This window comes from Lingula anatina, unplaced genomic scaffold (genome assembly GCF_051362555.1).
Source record: "Lingula anatina isolate TDL-2025a unplaced genomic scaffold, LinAna3.0 unanchor2, whole genome shotgun sequence".
NCBI lineage: Eukaryota > Metazoa > Brachiopoda > Lingulata > Lingulida > Lingulidae > Lingula > Lingula anatina.
This window is the reverse complement of record NW_028257598.1, coordinates 19,456-31,104: the sequence shown is the minus strand read 5'-3', so window position 1 is coordinate 31,104 and position 11,649 is coordinate 19,456. Positions and strand designations below refer to the sequence as shown.

Sequence of the window (11,649 nt, the reverse complement as noted above, 5' to 3'; positions counted from 1 at the left end):
ATTTAAAGAAATTTTATAGGCTTAACAAATTTCTGTATTTTGATGCATGTAAGTATTGTAAAGCTTTGCTGTAATTATTTTTGATTATATTTTTTAACTAAAGTTGAAGTGTAGGAAGCAGATATTTTCATTGCTGGGAATAAAATGTTAGACCTCCTAATGTCTTAAAAAGGATAATGGTCAGTGTTTCAATCAGGCAGTTACTAGATTTCAGAGTGCTATTTATCCAAGGGCCTGTTGTACAAAAGATTAACTGAATATTGATAACAAGGATATGTTTCTCGGAGAATCTGATAACATAACATAACATAACATAATTTTATTTCACGTCAGTTTTCCAACAAGCACAACACTAGCCATAGCAGGCTAATATCACCGACAGAATGAAATAAATTAATGTGAAGTACTATAATAGTGATATAAAATTTAAATAAATAGAGGCTACCTGAGATTTAAAACCAGAATGCCTTTTAGGCTATACATTTGCACACAATTCACATTTCCAGTTTGACTGGGGTGTCCAGTTTTGGACCATACCTTTAAAAGTGTCCAGATCTTTACAATTTTTCATTGATACTGGCAACATATTCCATAGTTTAGCACCACTGTAGGCTAATGAATTTAATCCATAGCATTTTGTCCTGCAGTGCTTCTGAAGCAACTGATTTGAGTTCCTTAAGCTGTAAGGTACTTCTTTAACACTGAACAAATCCCACATGAAAGGTGGGGAGAGCTTATTTACTGATTTAAACACTTCAATTATTACAGCTCTATTCCTAGAAAGCTCAAGAGTAGATAACCCTGCTTTCTCTAGTAATGTACTATAACTAGACTCAAAATCATCATACACAAACTTTAAGGCTCTGTACTGAATGCGTTCCATCTTTGCACAATCTACAGCACCACAAAAGTTCCAAGCTAAAGCACAATAGTTAAACTGTGATAAAATAAAACATCTAAAGACTTGTAGTCTAGACATTTCATCAAGGTACTGTGAAAGTCTCTGTAACACTTTAAGTTGAGCACCTGCCTTCTTACATAGTACACTGATATGATAATGAAAATTAAGTCTTTCATCAATATTCACACCTAATAGTTTCACATGTGGTTCTGTGGTGATATTAGCATTATCAATACTGATAGTATTTCTATCTGTAGTTTCATTTAACATAATAGCATGAAATTTAGATGGGTTAGCCTCCATCATATTGTCTCTGAACCACTTTATGGCAGTCTCTGACTCTGTAGTTAGAGTCTCTATCACCTCCTGTCGGGTTGGGTGCATAGCGACTAGAGTGTTGTCGTCAGCATAGTTGTATAACGACGCTCTGGTGATCGTTGCGTAAATGTCATTCATGAAGACATTGAAGAGGATCGGTCCCATGATGGAACCCTGCGGGACCCCCTTTACCAGCGGTAGCCAATCACTGACATGTCCAGAGAGTTTAACCCTCTGACTGCGTGACGAAAGGTACGCCCATATCAAGGCACAACCTTTTTGCGACATGCCGTAGGCCCTGAGCTTGGCGATAATGAGCTGGTGCGGCAAACAGTCGAACGCCTTGCTCAGGTCCATTAGGATGGCTCCTGCGTGGTTGCGATTTTCCAAGGACTGCTTCCAGTCCTCGATCAAGCGAAGAAGCACATACTGGCAGTTGTATCCTCTCCTATAAGCGGCCATCCTGGGATCCAGGATCCGCTGAAGGAAAGGCGCCAGCTGATGATGAAGTATCTTCTCCAGTACTTTGGACAAAGCAGGCAAGATACTAACAGGCCTGTAGTTTTTCATGATAAGGTTGTCATCCTTCTTGAAGAGTGGCACCACTTCAGCAAGTTTGGCACCATCCGGAAATACACAAGTATCAACACACTGATTGTAGATTGACGTGATGTGGTGACTAAGGCATGTAGCTACAGGTTTCAGTAATCTCGGTGGTACACTGTCCCAACCTGTTGCCTTAGTAGTGTCCATGTCCTTAATGATTTTCATTACATCATCTGGTGTGGTATGTTCAAAAGTGAAATCACAATTGTTCATACTAGATTTGATATTTTGCACACTTGGATGATCAGTGAAGTAAGTTTCACACTGTTGTACAAAGTCTGTATTGGAGGTCATCCCTTGATCTAGATCAAGGTTACCCCCAATCTGCGATGCAATATTCACATAAAAATTGTTCATCACATTGGCTACTTCCTGCGGCTTAGTCTCAATGGCATTTTCTGTTCGTATCATGATGGAGTTTCCATCGCTGGACCCTTTGTTTGTGAGGAAGGGCTTTATCGTAGACCAGAAATCACAGTTTTTAGGTCCATTTCTGCACTTGGCATTGAAATAGTCCTTTATGGCCTGTTTCCTTATGCGAGTTGTACGGTTTCTTTGAGATCTGTACTTTTCCCAGTTAGCATCTGTAGGGAATCTCCTGAACTTATTTTGCAGTCGTTTTTTGTCTCGCACAGCCTTTCGTAAGGTTTTGTTCATAAAAGGAGCCTCTTTGGCTCGCACTTTGACAGTTTTCAGGGGTGCATGTTCATCCATAATCTCCCTGAGCATAGTTTGAAGAGCCCAGTAATTATCAGATGGGTCTTCAAAGATTTCACACACAGTATAGGGAATGTAGTTCACTTCCTGAATGTATAAATCCATGTTAAATTGCTTATAATTGCGATAAGTCACTGTTTTTGCTGGCAGCCTGGCAGCAAACAGTTTGAACACAACATATATCATGTCATGCGAATCACTTAATCCTGTATTCATGGTTGCTGATTTAACACATTTGTCAGCTCGGCTCACAAGTATCACATCTATAAGAGTAGATCCATGAATAGTGTGATTTGTAGGTTGTTTGATCAGCTGCTCCAAATCATACTGATCACACAAGTCTCTTAATGGCTCACCTTTGGCGTCATGTAGCAAATCGAAGTTGAGATCACCTAACACACATATGTCGGTGTAGTTACTGTGAGCTTTGTCCAAAATGTTAGCCATTTCTTCAGTAAAGGTTGCATTTTGTAGACTAGGTGGCTTATAAGCGCACATGAGGAGATACTTTGACTTTTTATTAGGCACTACCTCCACGGTTATCATTTCCACAGCTTCGGTCTCATGGCATTTCATCCGACGACAGGGTATATCCGACCTGATGTAGACCATGACACCGCCACCTTTTTCATCACGGTCTCGTCGAAACAACCGGTAACCATCAATTCTGAACTGCTCATCTGGGAATGAGTCGTCCACCTTGGTTTCTGCTATGCCTAGTAGATCCACTGGTACTCGTCTCAGTGATTCACGGATGTGAATTACTTTGTGGCGAAAACTTAATGTTTATGTAGGCAGCAATAAACCCTTTGGGATGGTCCTTTTTGATGTTATCAAAGAAATCAGTATTTTCACACTCACCATCACTACTGCTGGAGTACTGTGTACTATCCAATACTGAGTTATCAAAGAAAGAATCACTGATTGATGGCAATTGACAATTGTAGCAGTGCCAATCGCTGTCACTTGCTGATAGTCTCCCATATTCAGCGTTAGACACAGAAATCACTTCCGGCAAACATTTGACATGATGCCAGTAGTCACAAGTATCACAACATAGTCCCTTCTGGTTGGACTTTACTGGTTTACTGCATATTCCACATGGGTATTTGTAGTTCCTTTTGGCTGGTCCGGGATTCAAGTGGATGTCACCACTCAGTAGAAGTAATACGAACCCGTGATGCCAGCAGAAGTTCGATGTCGACATTGCCGATTCAGCAACAACAGACCGGCGCCATGTTTGTTCAGGTATCCCTGGCGACAGCAAAGATGTCGCACCTAAAAGTCCGAAATTCTCACCCAAACTCGTATGGCATTCCACAAACACATGTCCAAAATTGTCACTGTAAGTTAATAATACATCAGAATCATATCTGGGCGTAAACTGTAGCAATAAAACCACTAAAATCACTAAAATGTTCACGGCTTGCGAAGAACGTGATCCTGCCATCTTGACGGCGAATCAACCTTTGTTTTTAACCAAGTCCCCAGAGAGGATTGAAATTGCCTTAACAATGATTAATGCTCATGGGGGTGATATTAGTCCATGTGGATATATTTAATACATTTATGGGGAGCCAGTTGTGAAATGCTCTAACACCACTATTGCAAACTAGACTCCACACGTTTGATTATCCAAGTTAAGCAGTCTAAGCTAAGGCTAAAAGCTCTCAGACTTTGTGAAGCAGGCTCTTGGACTAAAAGCAGACCAAGAATTTTTTTTCTGAAAGTGAAGACCATGATCCATTGTGATGCAGTCACCCAGTCCTTTTTTTATTTTTCTTTTTTTTTATTTCAATGTAAAATTTAAAAAAATTAAAAATGTTATCAACATTTGTGCTTCAGGTCTCAGGGTGGGGGCCAAGGAGGGCCAGGACGGGGGCCAATGGGAGGGGGTGGAGGAGGAGGAGGCCCTCCCATGAAAAAACAGCGTCCAGGGATGGCCCACCCCATGGGGTCCATTAACAAGAGAAACCTGGTGTCACTGGTCAGCAATATCCCCAAGGGCAGGGGCGGGAAGCCTGCCAGCACACAGCCCAAAGGACCAGTGCAGAAATATGGTAGGAAGATGTGTGTGTAGTGTGTGTGTCTGTGTTTGGGGGGGGGGGGGGTCTAAGTGTCCAGATAATGTTATTCATTTCATGTTAGGCTGGTAAAACAAAATGTTTTTACAGAGGTTAAACATGTGGTTTATTGGGGAACCTGTGAGACTTGACCTTTTTTCTTAGTGTTAATGAGTTCATGTAGCAAGTGGTTGAGGGATGGAGGCTGTGAACTTAATGCCTCATATTTGTTAAGTCTTTTTAGAAACCATTAAGTTTAATCTTTTCTTGCTACTCATATCACGTTGTATGAACTCTTCCTACATAATTTTAAATAGTAATATTTCATGGTATAGATTTGATGCAGATTTCTGTAACATTTTCAGGCAGAATTTTTAAAAAGATTTTTGTGTTAATTGTCTTTTTAAAAAATATCTGCTTTGCTCTGATCGTCTGTCAATTTTTTGTTCTACACTTGTGATCCGTTCTGTATTTTTTCTTCAGACAGTCCAGACATCTTGATTTGTGGGAACTGCAAGTGGATCTTCACAGACTTTGAGGAGCTGGCACTCCACAAACGGCGGACATGTCAACTGAAGTTCCTGTGTAAATGCAAGAGACCTGGTAAGAAAAGAAATTGATAAGTACTGGATAGGATTTTCAGGGGACCACTTATTTCGGCTACATATCTCAAAGGGATAACAACTCTTCTTTTTGGCTGGAAAAGTGCCATAAAGTGAATTATCTTGAAGGAAAGGTAATTTTCCCATACAGAGACTTTAAATGTAATCTAATTTTTTTTAAGAGTATGTTTTAGTAATAATCTGTTCAGAGATTATTACAGAGGGTAGCAATCAATGACATTCCACCGTCTCGTGATAGCCAGATATAACGATTAACTGCAATTTTGGTGGTAAAATACAATTTATTACATTTTCACGTCTTGTTAACATCTTGTTAAAAATTTATTGAATGTGGAATTTTTGAATCTCATACAAAGAGTTGTTATCCCTTCAAGCTTGGAAACCCTGACCGTATGGTTTTCCTTCTATTGGTGAAAACATGGACAAGTGAACTTTGGGAAATTTTAAACACGAAACCTCTCATGCCATTTTGGATGAGTTCTTTGTTCTCAGAGTTACTTTTCTTGGGTCTGGTAGTGATGTTTGTACTGTTTTAGTATAATATTTTAACATTCTTAATTATTTATTTTCTTTTTCTGAAATATTGTCAGGGTTTTTGGAATTCCTGCTTTTCATTGATGTTTTTTATGTGCAGATACAGATGTTGATGTTGTCGTTGTTGCCATGCACTTTCAGTGATAACACGATCAGTGGAAGAACATTTCGGCTTTTGTCTTCAAACTCATGGAACTGATGAATATTCATAAAATACAGGTCGAGTTCGAAGGATTGGGCCATTATTTCAAAAGATATGCTTTTTTTTTCCCTCAGATGGTGAACCAGCTGTGGTGTCATGTGCTACCTGTAAGAAAGTGTTCCCCACTAGCTGGGAGTTATGTAACCACTGCCAAACCGAACACAACATGTCCATATTTGTACCACCAATCCAAGAACAGGTAAAACTTTGCCATATGCAGATCTAGAGCGCTACAACTGAAATACATACATGGTTTTTATGCATTTTGGATAGATTTGACATTTCGAAGAATTAGAAATATTTGCGTTTATTAGAAACATTTGACTTTAATATTCTAGGTAAACTTTATTTACTTATCGTTATAAATGGTATAGGCAATTTGAAAGAAAACAGTGTTATCAGTAAGAGTACAGGACTGAAAATGGTACTAAATTGTTTAAAGCTTGATCTTGGTAATAACTTGCTTTGGTGAAGACAAATCGCTACCAATCAGTGGGTTTAATTTATCGACTCTAAACATTCCAGAGTGCCATTAAGAAAGCAGCAGAGGCCGGCACCAACGGCACAGAAACAACAGAGGTTTGTGTATTTTTATATTTCTCATTTAGAGCAGTTCACATGAATTTGGTGTTTAAAAAAAGAATTTTAAAGTACCTTGTTAGTTTGTTATTTATCATTTGAACAATTGCTCAAATAACTGATTGGTTGACTGAGAAGTGATTTATGAAGCTGAAGTTGTGAAGGGATTTGATTTTCATAATAACAAAGATATGATATTTTTCCAGTTGGTTTAGTATCAGCAAGACTTGGAAAATTGCTCTCAGTGATTTTGATTTGAATGATGTTTGTTGTGCTGTTCAAGAATATAAAGGCTCTTGTAAATATTGTCATGATGTTAAGATCCTGGTGTAGTCTTTTATTATATTGTGCACATACATCATTATATATATACAAATCAGACTATACATTTTTGGCAGTACATGCTGATGCATGAATTACAATGTTTATATTTATTCCTTTATTTGTAAATATGATTTGAGAGAGAGTAAATAATGGTGTTTTCATATACACAGGCTGGGAATAGCAAAGAGAAAGAGGAGTCAAGGAAAGAAGGTAAATGAACCTGAACTTTAAATTGGACTTTGTATAAGAATTTGATCTGCTGTTTTTATGCACTCAGTATTAGGTAAAAAAATTGCTATGAGTACTTTAATTAGACTTAACCATTGCTTGAGCAGAAAATTGTATGTTGTGCCACATTCTGTCTGCCCTGCGTTTTCCTGCATGTTGTGACTCTCCATGGAATAAAGCACGACGCAGACCATAGTTTTCGGCTGATTTCAGTTACTATGATAGTTCACCCAATAGCAAAAAAATAGGAGAGTTGGGGGGAGGGGACGCTAACTGCGGGTAGAGGAAACAGTAACACCTGCAAACTGATTTCTGAGGAAGGTGTCAAGAAACTCGCCTTTATCTGTCTCTATCATGAATGTGACCCAAAAACAAACAAACAAAAAAAAAAAAAAAAAAAATTAACTCAAAAACTGAGTAATAATTTTATCAACAATTTTGCATGTGAGGTCCATTGGTTATTAAGGAGAAAAAATGAAATTTTGTTGTTGTTTTTTTCCTCTGTAGAGGCCTAACACTCATTGTGCGCCTTCTAGTTCTTTTGTGAAGGTAGCCCCTGTTGTGACTTTCAGGTGAGGATGTGGCTGAGGAGGACACCAATGGTGAGGAGGCAGCTGAGGAGGAGGAGGACGAAAAAGAAGAAGAAATAGATGAGGATGCCATGCTCCAGGAGGATGAGGAGGCCACAGGGGACCAGGACGAGGAGAAAAACGATGAATGAGGAAGATGACAAAAATAACAAATGAAACGTGGCAGAATAAGACATCCTTTTCTGTAAGGGAAAGGAGGTAAAAGAACCCTGAAGGAATGACGAAATTGTAAAAGAGAGTTGAAAACATATGGCTTTTATTTTTATTTTATTTATTTATTTATTTATTTATTTATTAGGAATGTTAGTTTTCAGCTAATATGCATATGCAAAGAGGATGACCATTAAAACTGGTTCAGAAAAATGTATATAAGTGCATAAGGTTATTTTGTACAAAAGAAAAAAAAAAGTGCAGAAGTGACATTTTCAACTACATTCTGATGGTAGTGCTGAAGACATTGAAAGCAAAATGTGACTACTGTATATGTCATTATGTATATAAAAGTACACAATACCTGCAAAGCCTCAAGGATATACAATACAGCAGTACATATTATATATGCTGGTCTGTAAAATAAAATATTCCAGGTAAATTAGGTGAGTGGCAGTCATGCTTTAGTCTTTTTGTCTGGTTTTTGGTAAGATTTATTGGTTATTTAATCTGCAGTGTGATATTTTAAAGAAGAACTTAATAGTAACACAGTTCAAAAGTTTATTTGTAAGCAAACAGGGCATTAAATTAAACGTTGTCTGTTTACAAACTTAAAGGAAGTCATTTTACATTGAAGTGTTTGGTTTAGATACAGATCAAAAAGGGCGCACGTATTTTGAATATGTAAACAAGATTTAGATAAAATGCAAGTTTGAAATGGTTGGTCATTTAGTTTGAAAATTGTAATATCCTATTCTCTGAAAAGAGAAGAGTCTGGTGTCAATGCAGCTGTTGTAATAATTAATTCATTATGAGTATAATATGATTTTGACTAGAAACCAGATAGTTCTCCATTTTCCCCTGATGAACATGGTATATTTAAAGTACAGAAAACCACAAATGGGATAGTTTATATCTTACTGGCTATAAGAATCGGAGGTAGAAATATATATATAAATGGATGTACCATTTATTGCAAGCACAGGTACCTATCGTACCACATGTATGTGAGCGTTTTCAGGATTTTGGCTGTCAGTGTGAGTACATTAAATTGGAGAAAATAGACATAGATAGACAAAGCTCTTTATTTGACTGTCTCAGTAGATATTCAGAAGTTTAAATTTAAGATTGTCCAAAGGCGACCCGCACGAAAATGAAGTAGATACTCCAGCGCAGTAGACTACTGCAATCATACTGCAAACATGCTTCAAATCTGCTTCGATGTGGAAGCTAATTAGCATATTTGAAACATGCTTCTATCATGCTGCTAATCTACTGCATTAATGCTCCTCCTCTGTACAACCCTATGTAATTTTTGAAGTAGAATTGCAGTAGGCTATATTGCATTTCTACTGCAAATATGCTCCACACCACTACTGCGTTAATGCTTCCTTGCTACTTCGATACTACTGCGTTTTCTTGCGGGGAGCAGCAGTGCATATAATTCCTAAGGTTCAAAGACCTGATTGTATTGGTATGTGTAATTCATTTATCAGTTGTTTGTGATTGTACATAAATTTGTGGAGTTTTGTATTGTTAGAATGTATTATACATGTAAATCCTTATTGGTAATTACCAAACAGCAGTGAGAATATGATAATCCTATAGTGTAAACACTGCATATTGAACATGACAAACATTGATTTCATTTATATCATAAGTAAAGCCATAACATGGTCAATATTCAGGAACTTCTGGGTACAGTGAATAGTTTTCTGATGGAGAAGAAGGTGAATATACATGTAATTGTAGATCTCACTGCCGCACAGAGGCGCAAATGATTTATGATAATTTTGTTGATTTTATATAAAATATTCAAACACTTATGATAAAGATGTATGTTTTGTTGACAATTTTGTGTCCATCTTACAGAATATGTCTATTAAAATGCTCTTTCAGGGGTTTTTGTTTTAAAAGCTTAGGGAATGGATTAACAAGTGTCTCAAATTTGTCAACAAATTTGGTCTTATACATAACCCTTAGACTGTGATGAAATGAGCATGGCTACCCAAGTTATTTATTTTTATTTTATTTATTTTTTGCTTTGTATATTGATTTATCAATTTTCCATTGAAACGCTTTTCATACTGGATTCTTGTGTGTGTATGTAGACATGTACACTATTGGTCAAAAATTGTGTCCTAACTCGAGTTCCATGACATGGCATGTGTTTTTGTTTACATATGATCATCTCACAGCTGTAAACCATTTAAAATATTTTTTAAATTCCATTTACCATACCTAATTTGACGTGCGGTACAGAAAGTACAAAATGTCGATCTATATTATATACCATTTATTCAAGTTTAGAGCATACGCTCCTCAAATCTGACGTTCCACTGTCATTTCCATTGAGCAAAAAAAGACCAGCAAAATTAAAAATATGCCACCAGATACACACACGATTAGCTTGAGCATACAATCCTCTGGCTCAGTTCATTTATGAGAACAGTAAATACATCATTACCAAAATCACGAAGCATGCAATTGGTATAAAGATTGCTGTTGCGCTTTCTTCCAGTCCAAAAGGAGTTTCTTACTTTTCCCTCAGTCGGCGTCAGAATGAGGCAAAAATGACGCGAAAGATCCTGTGTTTGTGTGAGCGCACGATTGCGTGGAAAATCTACGGGGGAGACGAGAGAGAGAGAGGTAACAAGAGACCAGCTCAATGCTGAGAGTCCATGTAGTACTACAGCCCCCTTTACACTGGACGGCGTCCTTTCTGCTTCCGTTAGAACGGCCCCGTTTGAGAGCAAATAAAACCATTACTTCTGTGCCGACAACTGATCGATCACTGAGGATTCAATCTGCAGCCAAAGCGATGCTTATGCCTCTTCTCTACGACCATATCGATGCCAGTTACATAGTCCACAAAGGACGCAGAAAGGACGCCGTCTAGTGTGAAAGGGGCTTTAAAAACGGAATACATTTCAAAATTTTTTAGAGGGCGAGGGGGCATGTCTCCAGTTTAACTTCCAGGCACCAGGACACCGCAGTATATATATATATATCTACCTCACCATGACATGTTGCGGGCCATGTTGACTGTTGACTTCCCGAAAAACGCGGGATATCCAACATGACAGACAGCAATCAACATCGACAATTTTGATCGTAGTAGTTGTACAATTTTATTATTACTGTATCAAAGGGATTGAACTCTCAAGATGAAAGTAAGCCGAGTTAACTGATAACCCTTTTGGTTCTTTCACACAGAGTATGCTTAAAATAGATCAAAATACGTGAATCAAGTGACATGCCTTGGCTATCTTCATCCCAAATGTGCCCATAAAATGTTAAATGTAGCACAGCTGATCTTACTTAAGCCCCGATTATATAGTGAACCTTTCGATGCATGTAAATTACTTGGAGTTACTGTTGCACACATATTGATCCCATTTACATAAATAGAATAAAATGTGAATAGTGTACAGTATAAAGTAAAATTTCGTTTTTAACTGAAGATGTGAGGTTGTTTGTTATGCTTTTCTGTGCACGTGAAGTGAAAGACTTCACTCGGGATTTGGAATCACGTCGGAGCCCTTCGTTGACGAAATGGCGTCTCAGTATACGCATCTTATAAGTTATAATATAACTAAATTTAGTGATAGCCACGCTATGATCAAGGCACAAACAGTAGGAATTTTACTTTTTAAATTTTAAATTAAAATTTTACCGCCCAGTTTCACTCACACACATACATAGAACTACTTGGCATTAGTATATACTCAGAGAACTTGGGTGGGCATCGACCCTAAGAACCCAAGTCACTCACGCGCCATTGGTCAATTAAGTTATAATTATAAAGTTCATT

At 37.7% G+C, this 11,649-nt stretch overlaps 2 protein-coding genes across 2 annotated transcripts; one reads left to right on the top strand and one right to left on the bottom strand.

Moving 5' to 3' along the window:
- Positions 1-537: 537 nt before the first annotated feature.
- LOC147759329 (uncharacterized) lies at positions 538-3,749 on the bottom strand (the record flags this gene model as incomplete). The annotated part of the gene is made up of 2 exons (XM_086998287.1): positions 3,404-3,749; positions 538-3,306 (listed from the first exon to the last, which is right to left on the bottom strand). Coding segments are annotated over exons 1-2 (3,115 nt in total), but the record flags the coding sequence as incomplete, so codon positions are not given.
- Positions 3,750-4,412: 663 nt separating this feature from the next.
- Positions 4,413-9,985, top strand: LOC147759328 (uncharacterized). The gene is made up of 6 exons (XM_086998285.1): positions 4,413-4,602; positions 5,089-5,208; positions 6,039-6,163; positions 6,490-6,543; positions 7,038-7,077; positions 7,668-9,985. Exons 1-6 carry the CDS (start codon positions 4,428-4,430, stop codon positions 7,814-7,816), a joined length of 663 nt encoding a protein of 220 aa, XP_086854411.1. The 5' UTR covers positions 4,413-4,427; the 3' UTR covers positions 7,817-9,985.
- Positions 9,986-11,649: the final 1,664 nt, after the last annotated feature.

Excerpts from the sequence above, each read along its gene's own strand:
- LOC147759328 (XM_086998285.1), top strand. The coding sequence starts at position 4,428 with ATGGGAGGGGGTGGAGGAGGAGGAGGCCCTCCCATGAAAAAACAGCGT. Across the intron at positions 4,603-5,088 it reads AGGACCAGTGCAGAAATATG|ACAGTCCAGACATCTTGATT; the intron begins GTAGGAAGATGT and ends TTTTTTCTTCAG. Across the intron at positions 6,544-7,037 it reads ACGGCACAGAAACAACAGAG|GCTGGGAATAGCAAAGAGAA; the intron begins GTTTGTGTATTT and ends TCATATACACAG.